A 27,489-nucleotide genomic window follows, 5' to 3' on the forward strand; every position below is an offset into this window, starting at 1 on the left:
AGCCATTAAAATATGAAACATGGATGGACCTAGAGCAAATCATGCTTAGTGAAATAAGTCAGAGAAAGATACTGTATGACATTCATATGTGGAATCTATAAAGTAACAGAAATGAATGTATACACAAAACAGAAACAGATTCACATAAATAGAATTTGACTTATGGTTACCAAAGGGGAAAGGTGGCATGAGGAGAGGGCAGGAATAAATTAGGAGTTTGGGATTAGCAGATACAAACTGCTATATATAAAATAGATACAAACAAGGTCCTACTGAATAGCACAGAGAACTATATTCAATAGCTTATAATAAACCATAATGGAAAAGAATACATATATGTATAGCTGATCACTCTGCTGTACACCAGGAACTAATACTGCACTGTAAATCATGTCAAATTTGAAAATTATGTATCACATTTAAAAATACATAATAAAATATTAAGCACCTTAATACTTTTACTGCTGTAATAACTTATTTATAGTTTATTTCTGATATCTATATTCATAAACATATTACTAGGGAACATGAAAAGTCTTGATCCTCCATTTCCAATTCTTGTATCTTTCTTTTATTGCCTTGTTCCATTGTCCAGGATCTCCTTTACAGTACTGAATAGAAGAGATGATGGCAAGTGTCCCTGTCCTGTTCCTGAACTTAAACTTCAAAGATTCATCAAGTTGTGGGCTGTAGTTTTTGTTTTTGGAGATACACTGTATCGTGTTATAGCACATTCTAATTCTAGTTTGCTAAGAGTTTAATATATAGACTGAAAGGATATGGAATTTTATCAAACTTTCTTTCCTGAGATACATCAATAAATTTTTCTGGTTAATTTTCTCAAATTTAACCAAACTTGTATTCCTGGGATAAACTTTATCTTCCAATATATTGCTCAATGGGCTTTCCCGATAGCTCAGAAGGTACAGAATCTGCTTGCAATGTAGGAGACCCGGGTAGAGAAGATCCCCTGGAGAAGGGCATGGCAACCCACTCCAGTATTCTTGCCTGGAGAATTCCATGGACAGAGGAGCCTGGTGGGCTCCAGTCCAAGGGGTTGAAAGAGTCAGACACAACTGAGCAACTAAACACACACTGCTCAATTAAGTTTCCTAACAGTTTGAATAGGATGTTCTCCATATATGTTTGACCGGTAAGTTTTTGTCCCGCCTTAGTAGAGTTCTGGTATAAAGGTTATACTGGCTTCATATATGGATGCTTGAGTCCTGACAAAGATGACATAGTACAAAGTAGAGGGGAAAATATGGTCTTTGGAACAACTAGGTCATTTTTAAACAGATTAATACTACTATTACTACTGCTACTAAGTTTTAAAAAGCTGGACCACTACCTCATACCATATACAATAACAATGCCAAGTAGATTACAAATCTAAATATTTTTAAAAAAACTATAAAATTTTACACAAGAATATAGGAAAACACCTCCATAAGGATTTTTACCCAATTCACATATAGTGGTAACCATAAACAATGATGATACATGAAAACTGAGAATTTCAGTACATCAAAAGATACTTGAAGAGAGTAAAAAAGCAAGATAGAAGAATTTTTTCATTACATAAAGCTTACAAACATTTCAAACACACACACACACACACACACACACACACACACACACACAAAATAAAGACTGTCTACAAATAAATAAGAAAAGGCCCAAGTCAATGGAAACCTGAACAAAAGACATAAACACATACTTCACAGAAAAGGAAATCCAAATGCCAATAATCACAGGAAAAAGCGCTCAGTCACATTGACAATCACAGAAATGCAAATTTAAATTTCAATGAGACACTGCTATACAACCAACTGGAAAAAATCCTTAAAGGTAGGCAATACCAACCCGAACTGTTATATACTACTGGTAGAAGTATAAATTGGTATTACCACTTTGGAAAACACTCTGGCAATACCAAGAAAATCTGAAAAAACGTATTCCCTAAAGTCTGAACTATTTTGTCAATATATACCCCACAGATGTGTACCAGGCACATGGACAAAAAGGTTCATAACAAAATTGTTCTAAACAGACCTAAATTGGAAAACACAAAAATTCCTGTCAAGAATAGAAAAGATATATTGGGATATGCTATTCAATACCATTCTATGTAACAATAAACATAAATGAACACTAAAAATAATGTTGAACAAAACAAGCTAGACCAAAATAATGCATAATAAATGATTAAAGTGAAATATAAAGCAATATTAAGCAAGTGATTACTACAAAAGCCAGGATGGTCATTACCTCAATCAAGCAGGGAGACCATCTTAATGATAAAGGACAGATGGAGATGGGAGGAAATCTAAAGTGCGGGAAATATTCTCTTTCCTATTACTTATTTGTATTTATGTTACCATGTAATTTATGTGCTACGTACCTTTTAATATGTGTATTTCACACAAAGTTTAAAAAGGATGCTTATATATCATATTTGAGCTTTTTAAAAGAGGTATTCAATAAAATTCTCTATGATGAAATTGCTGTAGTTGATTACATTTACTGAAATATTTTATTAAGGCTTAACAAGTACAAACACTTCAAAAGAAACAAAGAGCAATCTTCTTAGAAGATCAAAATGTTCCTACTGCCTTAGAAATATTTTCAGGATGCTCATGCTGAAACAAGACATGTCCTGTAAAAGGCCATCTGCTCAGGCTGTTTATTGTCTGCTACAAGTCATAATCCTATCTGCCTCAGTAATTACTTGTTGGAATATAAATACAACTGCAAAGATTAAGATTTCAGGGAATACATAGAAAAAAAGACAGAAGGCCATAATTCCCAGTGATTCTATATTAAAACACTGCAACACAGACGTGATTCACAGAGATAATCCCTTTTACGAGCCTGCTCATCTTAATCACCACCTGATTTTACCATTCATGAAAAAAAAACTATAGATTTTTACTTACTTTTCTTCTCTCAAGAGGCCAATCACTAAACATTACTTTAGCATAAAAGCATTCCAAATGAATTCTATCTCTGAAAACACCTGCTCAAAAACTAGCATAGCTTTAATTTTCAGAAATACAACACCATAATATAAACGGTATGTTAAGTCTCTTAACTAATCCAATAAACACTGAAATTATTTTTCCGAGTAGATATTTTGTTAGAGCAATAATCACTATCCTATATTATTTCCTATCTCAGAAGCAGCAATTTAACTTTTATCTCATGATACAGGGACATCATCATGAGTAATTATCTGATACTGGGCTTACAGAGATAAGACAGAGTCCGTGCACTTAAGAACATGGTCTAAGGCACTGAGAAGGGTAAAGAACACAGGCTTCATAGGAGCTAATATAATAAGACCTTACCTGAGTGACATTTGAGTTTAATCAGAAAAAGAGCATCCAAGACAGAGATATATGTGAATATGGGGGTAAAAGAAGGTGCCTCATCTCTGTATGCACAAACTGCCTGTGTGTGTATGTATGTGCGTATGGAAGACAAATCGCAAATTTGAAGAGCTATAAATAGTTCAGTATGATTAGAGCAACAAGAGGCAGTATGTAGTGACAAAGTTGGGAAGTAGTTAGGGGTAATGCTAAGGAGTCTAGTTTTTAGAGGCAATGAGGAGCCATTTCAGGATTTTTAGAGTGAGAAAACAGGATCAAATTTGTAATGTACTTCTGCCCAATGCAATTTTGATAAAAAAAGACACAGTCTAGGTTCTAAGGAAGAACATGGTCTAGCAGGGAGACAGACGTGTAAACAGCATAAAGTACCACCAGTGTTCATACAATGAACACCTTATCAATTAAATGACATTTAAAGTTGGTGACAAAACGACTGTAAAATTCACCTAGAAGAATACCTAGGTGATAATTATTTTTTCAAAATGCATACGGGGGTGGAGTGGGGGGAATACCATGATACAAAACTATACAAGGCATTTTATTTTGTTTTCAGTTCACTAAGGCACCCAAACATACATGTTTTTCCCGTTCCCCAAGCATGCCCCAATGACAATAAAGTAATACAAAATGTAATAAATTGATAAATGCATGGGGATTTTAGATGGTACTATCAAAGAACCAAAGATATAATTCAGTGGAGGAAGAAAGGGCAATCAAATCATTTGGTAAACTTGTGAGGAAGGATCCAGTGCTCACTCGCACACACCAGAAGACTCAAGTGTTGCCCAGAGCAGATCTCCCTCTTTTCTTCTGAGGCAGATAACAGAAAACACATACCAATTACCTTTATTAAGTGTATTTCATGAGCTGTCTCCCTCCCAAATGTATAATTTCTGTTTATAGGCGTGTAGCTAACACTGAGGACATTTACTGTTTAAAGTTAGCAATAGCTTAGCTTCTCATAAAAAGGGGGGAAAAAAAAAGGTTAGAGAATAATGCGAATTCAAGCAGAAAGATAATGGGTTTTCATCAAGCTTTGAATATTTCATGTCCTGGGTAGTACAAACGCATTCACTGATTCAACAAGTATTTAACTGAATACCTGCATGCCTGGTACCCTTTCAGATGGTTGTGCTATGTCCATGAATAAGAGAAAAATCCCTGTCTAACCTTGGGGAGCTGATATTCTAGTAAAGCTTACATTTTCATGTGATAAGTCTTTAAAAAGCCTTACCAAAGTGCTGATAGTGAGATCTCATAGCAGGATCAGAGGTAATTTTTAGTTTTTCCATTTTCCTCTCACATCTTCTCAACACAAAAACATCTGTTTACTCCCTTTCTTCCTTTATTTAAAAGAGACGAGAACTGGTAGGGAAATCAACCTGGCCACACTAACAGAGTAGATGACAGAGAGCCAAATAACTGCATTATGTACAAATGCATTAATTCAGGTAAGCATATAAAAAATACAAGAATGTGAATGAAGGCACAGATTTAAGCTACATCAACGAGTAGAAGTAGGATGGATTTGAGAAACAGCAAGGATTCTCATGAGGACTCTATCTCCAGTAAGTCTGCTGGTAAAAGAGAAGGCGAGGTCAAGTATCAGCCCCAGGTTTTCAATTTTAACCTGTGAGAAGAGCTAATGCAGGTCTTCGTTCTTATCTCTGTAACCATGTCAATAACTCTTGATCAAACCCTAAAAACAAAACTCCTGAACATTCTTATATTTACCGGTTAATGATGCTATTCAATTCACCTGAAGACGTGCTGCTGCTGCTGCTAAGTTGCTTCAGTCGTGTCCGACTCTGTGCGACCCCATAGATGGTAGCCCACCAGGCTCCTCCATCCCTGGGATTCTCCAGGCAAGAGCACTGGAGCAGGTTGCCATTTCCTTCTCCAATGCGTGAAAAGTGAAAAGTGAAGTCACTTAGTCGTGTCTGACTCTTTGCAACCCCATGGACTGCCAACCTACCAGGCTCCTCCATTCATGGGATTTTTCCGGGCAAAAGTAAAGGAGTGGGGTGCCATTGCGTTCTCCGCCTGAAGATGTGAACCAAGACAAATCAGGAGAACAGCATGTGTGAAGTTAACAGGAAGATTCCTGATACGCACCTGGCATCTGACACCACTGCACAATGGCTGATCACACAGCGGTCATGTGCCTATGCCCCCAGTTCTCTTTGAGAACCATAAACTCTTAGGACTCGAATTTCCTTGGGTTGAGGCATCTCTTGACAGTCTCTGAGGTTCACAGCTAGAGGGAAAAGCACATCTTGCGTGACTTTGTGGGAGCCTGTATGTGACCTCTTTACTGATGGGTATCTTTTAAAGAAAAGCTGTCCCTGGACTGTATTCTTTGCTATAATAAATCTTAGCAGTGAAGCTGTGAATACAACTTTATACTGAATCATGTGAGTTCTTTCAGTGAATCACTGAACTAGTAGGTAGTCATGGGATCCCCAAGACAGGACCATTGAATAGACAGGAAATTAAGGAGGTGGCAGGATGTGAGAAAAACAGAATTTAGTTTCCATGTAAACCACCTTAATCACCTTCATTAGAAGACTTTTGAGCAGCAAATTGTTTTTAACCATTTTTATCCTCATCACTGGTTCAAAGTTTCCTTCAGCTTTCATGTACTCTTTTATTATTTCTATTAAATTTAGAGGACCTCCCTGGTTGTTCAGTGGTTAAGAATATGCCTGCCAGGGCAGGAATAGAGATTCAGACAGAACAGACGTATGGACACAGTGGGGGAAGGAGAGGGAGGGACGAATTGAGAGAGTAGCACTGAAATATATACATTACCATGTGTAAAACAGGGAACTAATGGGAAGTTGCTGTATAGCGCAAGGGGTTCACCTGGTGCTCTGTGACAACCTAGAGGGGTGGGACGGGGTAGCAGGTGGGAGGGAGGTTCAAGAGCGAGGAGACACGTGTACACCTATGGCTGATGTAGGGAGCAACCAACACAACACTGTAAAGCAGAGTTAACCTCTAATTTAAAAAAAAAAAAAGAATCCACCTGGCAATGCTGTTAACAAGGGTTTGATCCCTGGTCTGGGAAGATTCCACATGCCATGAAGCACCTAAGCTTGTGCACCACAATAACAGCCCACACTCTAGAGCCCGCAAGCAACTACTGAAGCTAGTGCGCTCTACAAGAGAAGCTACCACAGTAAGCAGCTGCCACCTCAGTGAAGAGTAGCCCCCACTTGCTGCAACTAGAGAAAGCCTGCACACAGCAATGAAAACCTAGCACAGCTAAAAATAAAAAAATGAACAAAAATAAATGAATTTAGAAACAAGATATGACAGAATATCCCTTACTTCAAGAATATATCCTAGTATATTTTGTGATCTTGTTCCAAATCTTATACATACCACCACTATCTTTAAATTCATTGTGTTAAGCTGCTGCTGCTGCTGCTGCTAAGTCACTTCAGTCGTGTCCGACTCTGTGCGACGCCACAGACGGCAGCCCACCAGGCTCCCCTGTCCCTGGGATTCTCCAGGCAAGAACACTGGAGTAGGTTGCCATTTCCTTCTCGTTACTAAGTGCCTAAAAATATTAAGATAAAGCTCCTGTCCTAGAATCTAGAGAACACTTACATGAATATGACTCGGCTCTTGGCATAAAAATGAAACAGATCTGTTTCATTTCTAACGGTATTCTAGGCACAGATAATATAAAAGATTGCATCTTTAAAGTTATACTGAGATTGAAAGTACTGCATTACAGTCACATGACAGATCAACCTTCTCATGAAAACTTTGCAAAAACATCCAAAAATCTGAAGAACGAGCTTTCCACTGCAGAGTCAATGAGAAACCAGAGGCAGTCAGCGTGAAGGTAAATACTACCAGAAGCTACCTCTGCTTCCTGAGGTGAACAGTGCATACGATCATCTACAACTAGAGAGCTTTGCTATCCTCAGGACGTTTATGCTTCTGGAATGATTAGTCACCAGAAAGTGAGAGCAAGAAAAAGAAACAATTTCTCATTCCTCCCACGTATTACTTTGAGTCCTATTTGCCCCTACTAATAAAACATCTTTCATTTCTTTAGAAATGCTGTATCTCCTTTTTAAATAAAAGAGATAAAATTATTTTATCATCTTTTTGAGCACCATTCAGGGATTGTTAAGTTGAATATGTTTAAAAGAATATGAAACATGTAATTATTCATCTTTTATGTATGGCAGAAACCAACACAATTCCATAAAACAACTACCGTCCAATTAAAAATAAATATATTTACAAACAAAATAAATCTCTTTCAATCCGTTTGACTTAAAATAGCCAGTGGTAGATTTTGTTGGTTGAAATCTAGTTCCATGACTGGTACAATAAAAATGTTTTCCTACCCAAAGATTGGTGGTGGGGGGAACTATCCATCTTTTAGAATTTAAAGTATCTTGTTATAGATGTAAGCTTAGGGAGGTTTCCAGAAATTCTGCTGTGTACAAATTTCTGGCAGCAAAAGAAGCCTCAGAATTGCTAAAGACAATTCACAGCCTGCTAATCAGAAGAGCTGCTTTCATTGATTAATGATGGTTCTAGAAAGATCCAGTGCAATAATAGACAAGTATAAGAGAAGCTGAAAGTAAATTTCAAGGGAGGAGAGTGAATACATAACAAAGCTGACTAAAGCTTGAAACTTTATGGTATAAAAGAACAGAGATCATGAAACAGAATACAGAAAAGAGAATCAGCATATGTTGGTGGGATAGCAGCAAGAAATGATCATTTCAGAAACATAACCAATCAAATGTAAAGTATTACTGGAGGCACTGGTGCCAAATCAAACATATCACTGTAATTATCTATTAATATTATCATAATTACTACTAACATTTAGTAAGCAGTTACATATCAACCAGGCTTCTCTGGTGGCTCAGACTATAAAGAATCCACCTGCAATGCAGGAGACCTGGGTTCCTTCCTGGGTTGGTAAGATCCCCTGGAGAAGGGAATAGCTACCCACTGCCAGTATTCTGGCCTGGAGAATCCCACGGACAGAGGAGCCTGGGGTCTGTAGGGTCACATTTGAGTCCATGGAGTCACAAAGAGTCAGACACGACCAAGTAACTTTCACTTCACTTCACTTACATGTCAGCCACTTTGCAAAGCACTGTAAGTGGATCCAATCTTTACAACAATCTTGTGAGACAGATACTACCATCAACCTCATTTTATAAATGAAGAAACCAGGGTTAAAGAAGTTAAGCAATTTGCCCATCAGCATAAAGCTAGTCAAAAAGCCAGTTAGAAATCAAGTCATATGGTTCTAGATGCTGAGAGCAGTATGCTATTCTGCTTTCTCATCTGGTAGAAAAATGAGCCAGAAAACACTGCAGATATTAACAATAAACTGTTTCATGAAAATTCTTCTATAGATAAATCCACAAACAGAAGAACAGAGGTTACTTCATCCACAGTGTACATTTCAAGTTTCTGAATGGAAAACGACGGAGAGATACTATGAACACTATGGAAATAGCTATCTTATCTTTTCACGATATAAAAAAGGCAAAGGAAAACATCTTTGAAGAAAAGTATAATGTTGGCTCATCCAAAACAAAAAGGTCTAATATTCAAATGCTATAGGTTCTAAGTAAAGCAAACTACTGGCCACAATAAATATGTGCCCTGTGAGCAGTGCAATGGAGACACAGCATAGCAGACTGGCAGTCAGGGTCAACTATGGGGTCCAATCCTGGCACTACTACAAATAAGGAAACGAATGTGTTCTCCATGTCTCAATGTCTTAATCTCTACTAAAAAAATAATATTATACTGTTTTTGTACCTACCTCAAAAAAAAATTCAATAGGAAGTACTAAGTTAATGTTAGCAACTTTTATTATTAAGTTGAAGTGCCTAAAACAGAATGCTAAGTCACTTTCAATAGATGCTCTCATGTAAAATTTCTATATATTCCAGCACTAAGTTTTATACACAAAGAATCTGAATATAATTATTGTAAAAATGTATCTCTAAAACGTCACTAGGAATTAGGGCTTCTGTGAAATAAAATGAAAATCAAATGAGTGGTATCACCATCCTTTTCTTCCACAGAGGAATTAAAATGAGAGTACACTGGACCCTCCTGGTGGTGCAGTGGTTAAGAATCTGCCTGCCAGTGCAGGGGACATGGGTTCAATTCCTGGACGGGGAAGATGCCACATACCACGGGGCAACTAAGCCCATGCACCTCACCTACTAAGCCCGAGCTCTAGAGCCTATGAGCACCAACTACAAAGCCCAAAAACCTAGAGGCCATGCTCCACAACAAGAGAAGCCACCACACTGAGAAGCCTGCACAACACAACAAAGAGTAGACCCCACTCAATGCAACTCAAGTCAGCACACAGCAACAAAGAACCAGAGCAGCCAAAAATAAATAATTTTTAAAAATTATTCTTAAAAAAAAAATGAGAGAACATCTAGTCTCATAGAAATAAAAAATGACAAATAAATATATAAATGAACATGGGTCTCCCATATTTCTAATAGATCCCTATCTTACATAATCTTACTATCAACAATAAATGTCATTAATTTATGTAAAACAATCTCTTCTTTGGGATAGTAGTTCTCACACCTGTTTGGAAAGCAAGGTACAAGCAAGAAGAGGGTGCTATTTACAGAACCTTCAAAATGATGTTGTAGTTAATGGTAACAAAAGAACTAAAAAAACTTTCCCAGATTATGGAATTGCATACACATATGCAACATATATGCATATTCTCCAATATGAAAATAATAACCACCAGTCTCTATCTATGAAAAAATCTAAGCAAGAGCAATGTCATTTTTTCATTAACATTCATTTGGTGCTTGTTAACAGTTAACAGTTGCTAACTTCTGAATACCTACTATTTGTCAGGTCAGGCAATATGCCAGAGACTGAGGTGTGTATTTTACTTACAACTTATTTACCTTGCTCACAACCATTACTGACTCCTTGTCATCATTACTTTCATTTTTACAATGAAACAGCTGAGGTTTCAAAGAGGTTAGATATTTAATTGAAGTTCCAACAATGGGGAAGAGGCAGAGCAAAACTGTCCAACTGAAACTGTTCGTGTATGTGCTTAGTTGCTCAGTCATGTCCGACTCTTTGTGAACCATGGACTGTAGCCCGCCAGGCTCCTCTGTCCATGGGATTCTCCAGGCAAGAATACTGGAGTGGGTTGCCATGCCCTCCTCCAAGGGATCTTCCCAGGCCAGGGATCAAACCCAGATCTCTTGCACTGCAGATGGTCTCTTAACCTCTGAGCCATGAGGGAAGCCTGAAACATTGCATGCTTAACCACAACACTACACTCTACACTATGCAATAAAATCTTAAACATTTTATACAATTGTATTTAAATGTTATACGAATCAGAAAAGATCAACATTAATCAATTTTAAGAATAAAATATACGCATCAGTGAGAGGACCATTGAAGGATCATTGCCAAGAATGTAATGTAAGCGTGGTGAAAGTTGTTTAGAGAGTATACCTTTAATGTTCTCCCTCCAAAAAAGAAATGGTAATTATCGGGTTGGCCAAGAAGTTGACTCAGGATTTTCTATAAGATGTGAGGGAAAACCAGAACAAACTTTTTGGCCAACCTAATATTTCATGTGACACAATGGAGGTGTTAACTAACACTATGGTGGTAGCCATTATCTTAATATATTAACGTATCAAAGAAATACATTTATAATTTGTTTTCATTAAACTCACACAATGTTATGTGTCAATTACATCTCAATAACCCTCAGGGGAAAAAGAATTGCTGAGAAGCCTGCTATTAAAATTATTTTGGAAATTATTCCTAAGTTGCAAATGTAACATGCTTTGGTTAAGTACACAACTAACAAAATCTAGTTTTATAAGTTGTAATTCAAATAAAGGTCTTCCTACTAGAATATAAGCCAACTGTGAAATCAACCACTGGTCAATTAACCTAACTTAATTCCTCAAAGAGAGGATGTATTTTTAGAGAATAAAATTAAGTTTTAGGGGATAAACTAAATCCACTCTAATCTGTGTATAGCCATTTTGGACTTCACATTTTAATTTGAGTAGGTACAGGGCTACCAGTACTGTCAAAAGGAAAACGATAACCTTTAGTTTTCTTTTAGCTGAATTGTTATCTGGTAAACAAAATACTACTGATATATTGAATTTTGTAGCATATCTTCTAACATTACTCTATACATCCATGATTCCTAATTTAATATTATTATAATTAGCATATCCACAGTCATAATTGAAAAGAAAACTATATAAAAATAATTCTCAAGAGGAGTGAAAAGATTGTTCATACTTCAAACATGTTTAGGTCAATTCAACTTAAAATCTTCTTGTGCTGGAATGAAATTTTACTAAAAGATAAGGGCCTTAGGTCTGCACTGGACAGCTATTAAAGACAAGAAAATCTACTAATCATCAAATTTAAAAATAATCTTAAAAATAATAATAATAATAATAATCTTAACTGAAGCCTTAAAATGTATTTACCTTACGATATCCATTGCCTGGTAAAGTATTTCAGACTGATCAACTCCAAGAACCTTCTTTGCCCCTGCTTTAGCAGCAAACATAGAAAGAATTCCAGTTCCACAACCAACATCCAAAACTACCTGGTATAATAATAAAAGAAAAAGAACAGATGTTATTGAGAAGGTCTAACACTTTAAATCCTATTCATATATGATGATGTTTCTGGCTAGGAATAGATAACAATTTAAACGTTACCAGTCAAACATGGTAATAATTTCTATTTGGGTAAACTGAACATATAATTACATTAAATTATTTTAAATTCATAACTGTTTTTGGCCACAGTTTATTGCAATCATATGCAACAATGTAAATTTAAGAAATGTTTTATATGAAATGAGCAATTCCCACAGACTTACTAGGGAAGTACTCTGTCTTTAATTTAGGTTCAGTAATTCTAAATTTTAACAGAAATAAGCTTTCTCAAGTTTGAATACCAGAAATTAGCCTAAGCAGGACAGTCTGATCCAATACAATTTAGAAATGGTTATAAATGAATCATGGATGTAGAATGTTGTCATACCCACTCCACTTTCTAAGTTTAATATTAAACTCATTTTAATTATAGAGGTACAATAAAAAACAGGCTTTTAGAATTCAGTAACTTGAGAATTTAAGTTTTCAAAAAGATATTATCAATGGTAGAAACAGTAAGAAGAATGAAATTTAAGCTGTTATTGGGGATTGGAATGTAATAATTATTTCTAATCAAGAATTTCATACGGTTCTTCCCAGAATAGTAATAATGAAATCTGCATGGTCCACAGTAAAAAAAAAAAAAAAAATTACCAAGGAAACACATTAAGCAAAATACTCAGAAACAACCAAGAATAAAGAATAGAGAGCAAAAGAGAATAGTAGTGTGATAAAGAAAACTCAAGCACAGAGCAGAGCTTAGGGCAAGGGGAGAGGATACACACACTCTTAGAATTTTAAATAGGTCCATGAAGCGCTTTTCCTAGCAAGAATATTGGAAAGGGTTTCCATTTCCTTTTCCAGGGTATCTTTCTGACCCAGGGATCAAACCCGTGAGACGTCTCCTGCTTGGCAGGTAGATTCTTTACCACTGCACCACCTGGGGAGCCACTATAAGAAAAACAGAACTAGAATTAATCTATCATATTGTTCAATCTATAGGGCTTCCCTAGTGGCTCAACAGGACAGAATCTGCCAGCAATGCAGGAGATGCAGGTTCAATCCCTGGGTTGGGAAGATCTCCTGAAGGAGGAATTGGCAACCCACTCCAGTATGCTTGCCTTGGAAATCCCACAGACAGAGAAGCCTGGTGGGCTATAGTCCATGGGATTGCAAAGAGTCAGACACGACTGAGCAACTGAGCAATGTTCAATCTATGTAAATAAACTTATTTACAAAACAGAAACAGGCTCACATGCTTAAAGAACAAACTTATGGTTGCCAGAGCGGGGCGAATTGGGGGAAGAGATAGTTAGGAAGTTTCAGATAGATATGTACACATTGCTTTACTTAAAATGGAAACCAACAAGGACCTACTGTATAGCACAGGGAACTCTGCTCAATGAGACAGCCTGGATGGGAGAGGAATGTGGGAGAGAATGGATACATATCTATGTGTATGGCTGAGTCCCTTTGCTGTCTACCTGAAACTATCATAATGTTAATTGGCTATACTCCAATATAAAATAAAAATTTTTTTAAAAGAATCTATTACATTGTTCAACAGCTATTTTTTCACTAGGTATTTTTCCACAAGCATAAGATAATCAGCTTGTCTATTTTTTTTTAAGTCTTAGTATTTTTATGGGGACTGAACTAAAATATAAATTTACAGAACACAGACAATTTCAGTTTGTGTTTTCTATTCAGGAACATGGTAAGAATTTCAATTTGTTTTAAGCATCTTTTATGTTCTTTAGGAGTTTGGGATTTTTTAAAAATCTCTTTCATGTAAGTCCTGCACACTTGTTAAATAACATCTGTTCCTATGCATTTTATCTTCTGCACTGTTTACTAGTATAAGGGAAGTCTGTTCCATTACATTTTTAAAATATACCAGAACTGACTCCAAAGGAGAGAATCTGAACAGTCTTAATTTCTATTGAAGAAATAAGGTTGTCAAAAGGCTGCTACTCTGTGTCCCCTATCCTCTCTGCCCCTCTTAGAAGGTAGAAGCTGCTTAGGGAGAATGCGACTGTCCCTGACCATAATGTTACCTGTTTGGGTGAGTCAGCACATTTTAATATAACCACTTCACACATTAAGAAAGTTCAAAACTGTAAGATGAACTCTATAAAATACCATTGCAAAACCATTTTTTTAAGTTACAAATAAAATATACTAACCACACCATCAAGTAAATACTGTAACACAGAGCATATATATTTATAGCATGGTTATAGTATATCAACTTGAAATATTACATGGCATAAAATGATAATAAAATGTAAAAATATATACAACACAACAGTAAGTGATGACTTCCCAGAAACTTTCATTGAAATATTTGCAAAATTAAAAATAAAAGATCAGTGTAGAATTTACCAAGTTTGACAGCACAGTGCTTTGACGATGGTGTTTGGGAATACTGAATATCAACACTCATGCACTGTTTCTGGAAAGACAAGCTGGCAGCACTAACTCCATCCAGGGTAGAACCTTTCTGAACCAGAGAGTCCTCTGCTAGAATTTATCTTATTATTCTATTTCTACATTTATAAAAAGATTTTTAATATTTTATATTTTTACAAGCATTATTTCTAATATAAAAAATTTGAACTTACGGACAATTTACACTGAATTTTTGGGCCATTAAAATAACATTAATAAGGGATTATCTTAGAGAAACTGCTAAGTGACAACAACTAAGTACAGCAGGATATATATCATGTACTCCAATTCAAGTATGTATTCTCTTGTAAAACTACACACATACATAATTTATATACATATGCATATATATATATAAAATCTTACTTAATTCTTTCTGAAGGAAAGAGAGCTTTAGAGAAAGAAACAGATTCAGGATCATACAGCTGGTAATTTGTAAAGCTGAAACTCAAACATAGGTCAAGCTGCTTTTTTAAAAGTGCATACTTAAATTATATTTTTAGTTGCATACTAATTATTTATTACATCTAGCTCAGATTTAGGTATTTGGGCGAATAAACTAAAACTTGATAGAACCAAGAAAGAGGGAGAATGATAACAGAATACACTAACATTATTTTTCAAAATAATGAAGGAATGTATATAAAACATTTTAACTGTAGATAATAATCAAAAGCATAAAAAAGGCACCAAACTGTGAATTTCTTCAATGAACTACAAATAGAAATTAATTATGAGTGAGTGAGAACAACATTACGCCACCCAACGTTAAATTAAATCTGAGAAACCATATGGCCTCCACAGGAGCTTTGTGAATTAAAACAATATTAAGAAAGCAAAGAAGGAAAGGAAGCAGGAAGGATGGAGGAAGAGGAAAAGAAACTTTAATTTTAATCCCTTTTCTGAAAAATAAATTTCTATCATGCCCTAAACAATATACAGAAGCTAGAGCTGTGATATGAAATTTATCTACCGAATGAAGAAAAATGAAACAAAAACAATGGTATAAAACTTAAGAAATGTTATTCCATACATTTTTTAAAAGAACTATATTTAAATAATTTCATGCACATGTTCTGTCATGCCACACAGGACCTATGCATGAAAAATAACGAGAATTAAAATGTCATTAATGAATCTCACCCGAATTATTTTCTCCTTAAATTGCAGTGGCACAGGGTTAAGGGCACTAGACTAGGACTAAAACCTTCAAGTCCTGTTTTTTTAGTTGCCTATTTTAGGACAAGTCTTTAACCTATTGGTTTCAAATTCTTCATGTATTAAATACCTACCATCCCTAGTTACAGGTATATAATACAGCAGAGAGACAACATGTTTGAAAATAGTCTGTAAATTATCAAACACTATTTAAATGTATGGTAGTATATTTTCTACATCTGCACCCATAGTATAATACAAAGAAGAGTATTCCAAATCACATAAAATCTCTAGATTACTATTGTTAATTATGGAGAATTATATCCTGAATATGCTTTAAAGAATTAGAAATTGATACATATTTTACATTATACTCTTAAGAAACCATAAATGCCAAGCAAACCTAACCACACACTGATAAAAGAAAGCATGTTAGCCAAATTCCAGTTTATTAATAAGCCCTGTCCTAACTGTGACAGATTTAATCTCTTCAGCAAAAGCAGTAGGTACAATACAAAATAAACTTTATATGTTTTCCATGGTCATGTATTTTGTCCGAAAGTGTATATGGTATTTCTATAACAGTTACTATCAAAAAATTAACAGCAGATAATGACTGTGTACAGGTCTATGAACCCAGTAAGATGTGTTTCATATACATAGAAATATTCATAATTACTCAATTTCCTGATTAATCTTATGATTACAAATACTTTTGTCTTTTCACTATTTTCTTATGTAATACAAGAAAAAAGTCTATTCAGAGCATATTGAAAAAGAAACTGCTGCTAAGTCACTTCAGTCATGTCTGACTCTGTGCGACCCCATAGACGGCAGCCCACCAGGCTCCCCCATCTCTGGGATTCTCAAGGCAAGAACACTGGAGTGGGTTGCCATTTCCTTCTCCAATGCATGAAAGTGAAAAGTCAAAGTGAAGTCGTTCAGCTGTGTCCGACTCTTAGCGACCCCATGGACTGCAGCCTACCAGGCTTCTCCACCCACAGGATTTTCCAGGCAAGAGTACTGGAGTGGGGTGCCATTGTCTTCTCCGGAAAAAGAAACTACTTTTACTTAAAAAATTCCTACCGCATTGGTATCAAAAAATATTTACAGCATTCATATCAAAAAGTATTTTTAAAATATTTTACAAGATAGTTCAAAGATACTGCTTTTATAAAAACAGAAGTCCTAAAGTTTTAGAACCAGAAAAAAAATTCTTTAATCATTTTATAGATGAGGCCCAGAGACTCACCACTGTCTAAAATTATTCTGTGGCTGGATCCTGAGTAGCCAGGCAGAACTAGTGATTCCCAGACTAGTACATGTTTAAATTGTACACAACATATTAAGGAAAAAATAAAACCTAGGCATAATCTAACTAACTTTAAAGCAAAATTTTAATAGTAACATTATTTGCTTCGCTGGAAAGTGTTTTTTTAGATATTAAATAAACTGTTCTAGAATTTTAGGTGCAAATATAAAAACTACTAAAAAAATGATAAGAGTGCTATAATAATAAATGGAAAGCAAATAAAAAAGCCAACAAAGAACTGATAAAAACTAATATTTAAAAAAATGAAATAATCTGCCTGTTGGGGAATTAGCAAAAACAAAGAAATACACGCCGTCATTACCTTATAGGTAATGTGTTGGCCAAAAGATATCAGAACCATATAAATTTCATATCTCCAACTCGGCTAAGTCACAAGTTAAACACTGCTCTTAGGAAACAGGTATGGAAAACAAAAAGCCAGTCATATATATATATATATATATATGTTATTCCAAGCAACATAAAACTCAGGAAAACAGTCTTTTCAATATATTAAGGTCGTGGGTCACTACTGCAATATCATATATGGTCCATGAAATAACCTTAGAAAAGTATCTTTTAAAATTAAGGGGAACTATGAAAACCTGATGTTACCAGTATACATATTCTTGAAGTAGAAAGTGTGTGTGTGTGTTAGTCACTCAGTCGTGTCTGACTCTTTGCAATCCCGTGGACTACTGCCCACCAGGCTCCTCTGTCCATAGGATTCTCCAGGCAAGAATGCTGGAGTGGGTTGCCATACCCTTCTTCAGGGGATCTTCCCAACCCAGGGATTGAACCCAGGTCTCGCACACTGCAGGCAGATACTTTACCATGTGAGCCACCTGGGAAGCCCCTCAAGTAGAAAGAGAGGGGGAAAATTTCCAAGCAAAGGTATGTGAGTGGCACAGACAATCATATACTAGACTAAATTAGTGGATTAACTTCCAGTAAGGTGGAACAAATAGAAAACCTGAACTCTTAGGTAACATGCCAATGTAGAGAAGGAGGGAAAGAGAAAGTGAAGAAAAAATGGAAAAATTCACAAGGGAGGAAAAAATATATGACACAAATCTCACACACATACTCATACACACCATGAAGGATCATCTTTGAAATAACCAGAGGCAGTATAAAGACTAATTGTAAAATATAAAGTATCTCATGAAATGGTCTCAAAAAAAGGCACATAACATAAATTCTACCTGAAAATATTTGACCCTATTTACCAAATGAGTTTTTAAATTAAGTTTTAACTAATTAATGTAAACTAAAATAATAATTAAATGCTTTGATATGGGGTTTATCTTGTACATTTGAAATTAACAAGAATCACAGTAAATCAAAAACATGGTTTAAGAAAAACTTACCTAACTGAGCAAAGTTTAAGTTAAATCACTATAATTAATGAATTTCAATTAAAAAAAAGTGTAATGAATAACACCAATCAGCATTTCTGTTATCAGTATTCTGCACCACAGATCAGCATCACAAAAGTCTTCCATTAAATAAAGCCATTATACATGAAATCGGGCTTCCCTGGTAGCTCAGCTGGTAAAGAATCTGCCTGCAATGCAGGAGACCCTGGTTTGATTCCTGGGACAGGAAGATCCCCTTGAGAAGGGACAGGCTACCCACTCCAGTCTTCTTGGGCTTTCCTGATGGCTCAGACGGTAAAGAATCCACCTGCAACGCGTGAGATCTGGGTTTGATCCCTGGGTTGGGAAGGCCCCCTGGAGGAGGGCATGGCAAACCACTCCAGTCTTCTTGCCTGGAGAATCTCTGCAGACAGAGGAGCCTGGCGGGCTACAGTTCATGGGGTCACAAAGAGTGGGACACGACTGAGTGACTAAGCACAGCACACACATGAAATCAACTGCTGTCACAATGACCTAAGAGAGGATTTCTGCTACCCGAGATCCACATGAAACATGTAATTCTATAGAATATGCTACTCACCTTGTCTTTGAAGATATGCGGGTTTTGGTATATAAAATCTCGGTAACTTTCTGTTCGTACTTTGTCCTAGGGCAGAGAAAGGAAAACATCACATTGTACTTAACAAATAAGATTTTTTAAGAAGATAACTGCTAATTATCACATACGTTTCTACAGCTCCTTTCTGCCTAGAAACCCATGTTTAATCTTTTTTTGCTACAAGAAAATAATAGGGACTTCCCTGCTAGTCCACTGGCTAAGACTTCAAGCTCTCAATGCAGGGGGCTCAGGTTCGATCCCTGGTAGGGGAACTAGATCCCATAAGCCACAACTAAAGATCCCGTGTGGTGAAACTAACACCCAGCACAGCCAAATAAATATTTTTTCAAAAAGAAAATAGGAACAGTAACAGCGACAACACACAAAGAAAACATTTAATAACATCACTGAAAGTCAAATAAGACCTAAGTTCTTAAAAACGTACATATTTTTGTCTTGACGTGCACCATCACTGTAAGACTTCAAGTGATAATTAATACTAATAGACCTGATTCCCTGCAGTAGAACCAGGTTAAAATATGAGAGAAAAAGGACAAAACAGACAGATGTGAAAATCAGTTACATAATGAAAACTGAAGCTAAACTGAGTACAGTTTTCTGAGAAAGTCATCGATCAGCACCCACGTGATTTATAATCCTGTTTTGTTTCTAGAACTGTCTGTAGTAGGAAATGATGCTTAAAAGCCTATAAGCCTAAAAGTAAATCATTTGAGCCCTACAGCCCACATTATGAGACTTCTCCACTCCGGCGTCTCACATGACCTGTGACTCAGGCAGGCACTGAACGTTAACATTTATGTTGGTTCCTGAACAGTGCCGATTCCCTTTTAAATCACCTCAGCTGAGACGTGTACTGACAGCAAATTAAGGAGTAAGGGCACAGTTGCTAAGGGAGGAAAATGAGTCTGATACAAATATCTCAAACCGGGAATTTTAAATTTCACACTTGGTAAAAAGTAGTTATCAACAAACACTACAACATTTATACCATTCACATCACTGACAAAAAAAACATGTTCATGCCAATATTGGAATTAAAAAAGATATATATATGTCTTAAATTAGAAGTTGTTTTACAGGGGGAATTCCGTAATTAATTCCATGTTTTATGACAGAATTAGTTCTAACTGCTTTACAAACAAAATTTTAAATCAGGTTTATTAAATTTATATATTTTAAGAATTATTATGAGAATCTAATATTCAAATGAATTTAGACATACTATTGAGTAATTAATTTTACAAATCTTTAAAAAAATACCATTTCATACATTTTTACTATTTTTATACTCTTCTTACACTATAACCAGTGATTTTTGCTGACACAACAAAACCCACAAAGGGTGAACATCAGTCAAGAAGGCAGTCACTCAGAAAGCTCTCACCAATCACACTGCTCTCATTTAATCACTAGCATCCCAACTCCTGTCCTTAGTCTATGCACTGCTGCTCAGTTCAACCATAATCCTTCATCCGGCTCTTCCTACACATCCATCTGCTTTCACTCAGATGCTCACCCTGGTGCAATGAAATTCAAAGTATACTAATAAACACAGTGCTTTGGACATAGCAGAGCTTTGATTTAATAAATGAATTTTTGAGAGGAAAATCCACTGAATGTGAAAATCCAAACAAATTAAAGACAAGCCCTTAAACCATTCCTAAAAATTTATTCCAACAAAGGACTAAAACTGTTCAATATGAAATAAGGTAATAAACAAAAATAAAATAATCTTTTGCACTCACCTATTAAAACTAAGAAACACAAAAGAACAAGAGGTTCTTTTGCTTCTCAATATTAAGAAGCAAAATAATCTTTTAAGACTAGTACATGGTGTCATGGAATTATTCCTACAAATATTTTAAAAATTTAAGTATGAGACTAAAGACAACAGAAAAATTATATACTATAAATTTTACTGATATAAGTTACAGCATGTTTTAAAATACAGGCTCATATTGGTGGACAGAATGCCTGAGTCAGCTACAAATACAATGAAGAAAATGAAGTAAAGAAAAATTATTTAATGGTACTATAGTCTAGATAAATGTTCACCAGGATAAACAATGTTTTTCATGGGGGGAAAAAAAACAGAGAGAGAGAGAGAGATACATCTCAGATTTAAAACATTAGCAACAACTCCTTTCAGAAAGATAAAGTGGTGAAGGATTTTGAAAGTTCATGTCATCTATTCTGCGATCAACTACATCTCTGGAATTCAAAGTTACCTTCATCTTGATTCTGAAAAATAAGATTATAAACTATCCTTATTTATAATCACTAAATAAGGCATATACAAAATAGTGTCATTAAAATACTGTATCTGAGACTAAGCAACAAAAAATCCAAACAATATTTTTATAAAAGCAAGGCCAATTCGAAGCATAAAAATAAGTCCTGTATGTATGGCTTCTCAATTTAAAATGATCATGTGAGATGATCAATTTTAATGATCTTAAATGTAAAGATCATGTGAGATTCTGGTAGTAACACAACCTTGAACAAATTATATGTGCTAAGAATTGTTTTGATAGGAAACAGAAGAAATATTGTGTGACATAAGGCAATATTTCATATTCGTCCACAGTATATAACTTAGCAAAATATAAAATGGACAAATAGTCTTTTTGAATGAACTATATCCATATTTCCTATGATCCAAGGAGAGGTGGTTACACTGTATATCAGCTACGGGGAATTAAGGCATGAGAAATTATATTAATAAAAATTCTTAAGTGATTCCAGATCTACAAGTGAAAAGACAGCACTGGGAATTTTCCGCTGGAACTTCTTAATGTACATCAAAAGGACTTAAAGATACTCTATCTGGTATGAAATCCTCTAGTTACTGAAATATAGCTACAAGGATCCAGGAGAGAGATTTGGAAATAAGTCCAAACTGGATTTCCCAGATGACTGAACCGAGAGCACGCAGATGTACTATCTTCTAGGAGTCTCAGTAACTTACCAGTCTGAAAAATCCAATACAATTTCCCTATCAAAAGCATTAAAGGTTCATGGCATTGAAACTGATGGGGTGATTTAAAATGACAAACACGGGCAAAGAAAAACTCCTTTAAAAAAAATATTCTAGACACCATAAAATTAATTTTAACGAGGCAAACGATGTGTGTCCATTTATTTTAAATAAATGCATCCTGGACTTAAAATAATTTATTACTTATAACTGTTACTTGCAATCCTATGCAACTACCCAAGGAACAACAAAAAGCACAACCAACCATGACAAGTCATTAGTGAAGAAATGACATGACTTTGCTTTAAAAGACTCCAAATAATTACAATTACTATTAATCAGCAAACCTCCAACTCTGCAATCCTGCAAAACTGACTCAACAAAATATATACATGTTATTAAATATTCCTGATTGTTTTAAATAGGTGTTTCAAGGAACACAGTCTTCAGGCTTCCATAAAATAAATCAATCTTCTGAGGAAGGATTCAAAAGGGAATTTTCCTCTTGTTGGTTTTAAGAAAGGAAAAAAAAAGGTAGTGACATCTAAAATTGACAGATAAACATCAAAAATTTTCAATAATGTTTAAACTCCAACATTTGTTAGCTATTTTCACTTTTACTAAATTAAAAAATTACACTTTGCTTTTTTATAATCTATAATAGATGATAAAATGTATCTATTATACCAGGTACAGCTAGAAATCTACTTATAGTTTATATAAACATTACCATTATAAAAATTAAAACCAACCAAGTTCAAGTATCTAATCTGACTTAGGAAATTCTTTCTATCATTGATTTCAAATGTAAAATAGTTATGCCATAACTGTGAGAATTATCTACAACTAACTTTATACCAAAGAATTATTCTTTGCCTAAACTAATGACAGGACTGCTAATTAAAACACTAATTTCTCCTTCACACATTAAAAGGCAAACATATAATTTATTTCTTCCTATTTAAAAGTTGCTCTTGAGAAGCCTAAAATCATTAGCAATTTTTCCCATTGTCCCATTTTAAGCAAAAGTAATCTCATAATAAAGATTAATAATGATCTTAAGTAGAATTTACAGTAATTCTGATACTTCTATAATCTTTTCAACGTAAGATGAGCTATCAAGTACCAAAAAGATCTAAAAAACAGTTCTCAAAAAAAAGAAAAAGGCAGTTCTACCACAGCATGTGTGTTAAGAACCAGTTTCACTCTATCTTTCCTTCAGCATGGACTTGGCACATCTGTGCTCTTTTCTAACCTTGAGCATTTCTTCGTGTATCCCATAATGCCCGTAGGAGCTGAAATAAACACCATCCTCATCCTCCAGGAGGTCTGCAATGGCAGTGGTAGATGACGGGCAGGCTCTGACATCTGCGTTCATCACAAAATCCTGAGCAAATTGTCTGTAATCAATTTGAAATACACCCTTGAGACAAGTTTATTGGACCATGAAAAAAGGAAAGGCTAGAGGCTGAGAGGCAGAGGTAGGAGGGGAGTGTGGAGTGTGATGAGCCTCTAAATCACGCTCTATCTTAAGCAACAAAAAGCTCCCCCTGCTGGATTTTAAGCAATGGGCATATTCAAACCCAGTTGGAAGTAGCCAACTGCAAATTATGGCTGTTGATACCTTTAGACCAACAAAATAAGCATATTATGACTCTATTCACTTTTCTACTGTTTCAAAATCTTATTATATCGTGGAAAGGTTATATGAGCAGAAAGCAGATCCAAACTGGAAATTATTTACACACACCAACACCATCCACTCAGCCTCTAAAACTCAGTTCCCTCTCTGATCACAACACATCAGGAACCTATAACGTATACATGGGAAAGAAGTGTAAAGAGGCAGATAGAGTTGTTACTTACTAGGTTACTCAGCATAAAATATCAGAAAAGGGGAAGGGAAACTACAATTCACTTGACTATTTTTCCTGCTGGACATTCTGGCAAACCATCAAATGGGTACTCAGGCAGTAGCAGCCAACTTACAAATCTAACAGGTTAAGCTGGAGGTATATATATATATACTTGACAGAAAGGCAGAATCTCCGACTCTATCTATTCAAGGCCTCCTGAATCAGAATCTGTAGTTGACTGCATTACCCAGGTGATCTGTATACACGTAAAATTCTGACAAGTACTAAGCCAGCAGAATGCTAATTTACGCACTGCAGAAAACCATCTTATGGGGCCAGTTTTCTGATTACGTATTTCACCATAATTATCATTTGATTCTCTAAAAGCAAATATCTCAACTGTGTATTTTCCCCAAGTCTAAAAGTATTCATCCTTATACTTTAAAAAGCCTAGGAGAAGAAAAGTAAAGTGGAGAAAGCTATTAGAAAGAAGGTAATTCAAAAGAAGGTAGCATTAAGGAACAAAAGCACTCAAGAGGAAGACACTCCTGAGAACAATTACCATTAATACAAAGTAATTACATAGAAGTATATGAGAACAGAATTTCATGTTAATTAGTTATAGCCACAATGTACAAAAATACTGCATATCCTCAATATTATTAAAATTAAATATCTACACTGTGCTTTCTAGTACATGAAATATTTTACTGTATTCCACCTTGAACTGTATTATTTCGGGGATCTAAACCATTAATTTTCTGTAAGATTGATAAATTACTTCATTTTTTGCAGGTCCTCACGTGCTCCAGCCAATGCAGCTTCAGCAGCTAGTGCCCTGGCTTCCATGTGTTTCAATTTTTCAACAAGAGATGCATTTTCACTGAGCCCATTGGGATATGAGAATGGGACTGACAGCGGTTCATAAAGATCTTCTACATCTAAAAAAAAATGAATGGACATTATTTTCAGGCCATCTTATATGTGCAACAATGAAGCACATATGCATGTGTTACAAATAAATATATACTAAGTGCCTATTATGCAGCCAACTGAGAAAAATCAGTACATTTAGTTAAATATTTAATATCCAAATTATTTTGAGTTTATAAAGAACATGCTATTAGTCTAAGTTTTTCACTAGTTGGCTAAACTGAACACACAAACGAACAGTAATTGTACTGAATCAAACCCAGGACAAAGCAAAAAAGTAGAAGGAAAAAAAAATGCTAATATTTATTGATTGGGTATCTTCCAAATTCATGTATCACATCTCGTTTCATCTTCAAAACAAACCTAAAATATAAACATTTATCCCTGTTTTAAGACATGGGAAAAATAAATTTCAGAGAAGTTGACTAGCCCAAAGTCACACAGCTGTTTAATGAGTGAACTATGATTCAAACCCATGCCTGCCTTTCTAGCCCATGTCCTGCCACCACAGAGGGCCACCTCTAGTCTCTGGGTCTTTACCTATAGAAAAACAGGTATTACATTTAACTATTCCGTAAGGACAGCATGGAGGTTAAGGAATTTTCTACATTCACTAAGTTTTTCATCTTGGGTAAGGTGGTATGCAATCTATACACTCTCTTAGTGCTGATATTGTTAAATATACTAATTCCTAAAATTATTAAAAATTGATTTAAATTTAATTTCACTATATGTAAATTAGTAACTTCTGCTATAGAAGTTAATGTATGTAAATCATTAATTCTGCAAACAGAAATTAATATACAGAGCTAGTGAGTTGTACAAAACTTCAATGTCCATTGACTAGTCTAATTAACTTTCACATCAACTAAAGCAATAAAAACAATACAGGTATTATACTGTCTCCTCAGAGCAGCACTGAGGGAAACAGGACTTTTTTCCCCCATTCAGTCTTTACTTGCAACAATTCTTTAGAGCTGAGACAAAATACTAAGTTTAACAAATTCACAATAATATTATATAACTTAAAGACTAACGCCTAAATTGAACTTGTCATAAAAGCAGTGCAGGATAATCAGTCTGGCAGAATGCTGACTCTTCGCTATAAAAACTATAGATTCATCCACTATTTAATTCACCCAAAATTAACAATAGCAACAAAACACTGCCAAACTGTTAAAGGATGGTGTACCATTTCTCTACTTCCTACTATAATTCTCATTGTGTATCTTGTCTTCAAAATTCTTTGAACTGTTTGCAAACCATCTTGTTAAAGAACTGAACAAAGAAACTGGCTTGTTTCAGCCAGTTTCTGTGATTTGCTTTCTGCTGCAATAGGTGAGTCACAATAAAAACTTAAAGTATTAATAATACAGTTTTCCCTTGGTATCTGCAAGGGCTCTGTTTCAGGACCTCCCTCAGATACCAAAACCCACAGATGCTCAAGCCCCTGTATAAAATGGCAATTTACACTTAGCACTTTAAATCTTCTCTAGATTCCTTATAGTAACTAGTACAATATAAATGCTATACAAATAGTTGTAAATACAATGTAAGTAGTTGGCATTGGGCACCAAATTCAAGTTTTTTTTTAAATTTTCTGGAATTTTTTTTCCTGAATATTTTCGATCTTTGGTTGAATCCAAAGATGCAGAACTCCTGCATACAACAGGCCAGTTGCACACAAATAATTATAAATTAAAGGTTAAGTGTATAGCTTTGAAAATGAGAAAGGATTCAGTAAACATTAACATTCATATCTACAGTATATCGAAACAGTCCTAAACCACACTCAGGAAGAACTGCCACATCTACATTCTATCTGAGGAAGTTCAAATCACCTAGACACTCTATCCTGGCTGCTGGAAACTACCACAAAAGATAGTTTATTATGAAGACCTAACAATTATGAGAATAAATCTCACAAAATCTCTCAAAATACATGAAGCCAAAGCTGACAGAATTAATGGTAAAAGCAGAAAATCCTCTAAACACAGTCAGGGATTCAAATACACCTTAATCAACAATTGACAGGGGAAGATTTTTAAAATTCCAAAAAGACATAAAAAATCTGAAGAAAAATACTAGCATGGTGACCCATTTATACAATAATGTGCCCAATAACTATCTTGACACTTGTGAAGAATACTCATCAGTAATTTTGTAGAATGTCCCTCAACTTGGGACTGTCTGATGACTTTTTCATTACTGGAATGAGGTTATACACTTTTGGCAAGAACAACAGAGAAACAATGCTGTCTCCTCAGAGCATTACACAAAGGGGTTCATGATGTCAATATGGTTATTACTGGTGATGTTAACCTTGATCACTCAGTTGTGGTGGGGTCTGCTTGGTTTTTCCACAAAAGTTAACATCTCCTTTGTAACAGATTTCTTAGGGGAGATACTTTGAACTATGCAAATCCTATCTCACCCACCTAAGTTTTCACCCACTAATCTTAGCATCCATGGGTGGCTCTTCTCTGCAAGTTACTACTGCAGTACTTGCCTAATGCTGATTTTCTGTCTTTCTTCTTCAACATTTATTAATAGAAATTCTATGCCAAAGAAAGGCAATGCCAAAGAATGCTCAAACTACCACACAATTGCACTCATCTCACATGCTAGTAAAGTAATACTTAAAATTCTCCAAGCCAGGCTTCAGCAATACGTGAACTGTGAACTTCCTGATGTTCAAGCTGGTTTTAGAAAA

The 27,489-nt window shown here is 35.3% G+C and overlaps 1 protein-coding gene across 1 annotated transcript in view; it reads right to left on the minus strand.

The window, feature by feature from the left end:
- The window catches only part of PRMT3 (protein arginine methyltransferase 3), a 133,639-nt gene that overhangs the window by 95,682 nt on the left and 10,468 nt on the right, over positions 1 to 27,489 (minus strand). The window contains exons 6-9 of the mRNA XM_052662216.1: positions 24,625 to 24,784; positions 23,243 to 23,387; positions 18,972 to 19,037; positions 11,915 to 12,036 (exon numbers count right to left, since the gene is read on the minus strand). Coding sequence (XP_052518176.1) covers positions 11,915 to 12,036; positions 18,972 to 19,037; positions 23,243 to 23,387; positions 24,625 to 24,784 — 493 coding nt within the window. The remainder of the gene's footprint in view (positions 1 to 11,914; positions 12,037 to 18,971; positions 19,038 to 23,242; positions 23,388 to 24,624; positions 24,785 to 27,489) is intronic.

The sequence above is a fragment of the Budorcas taxicolor genome, chromosome 25 (genome assembly GCF_023091745.1).
Source record: "Budorcas taxicolor isolate Tak-1 chromosome 25, Takin1.1, whole genome shotgun sequence".
Taxonomy (NCBI): domain Eukaryota; kingdom Metazoa; phylum Chordata; class Mammalia; order Artiodactyla; family Bovidae; genus Budorcas; species Budorcas taxicolor.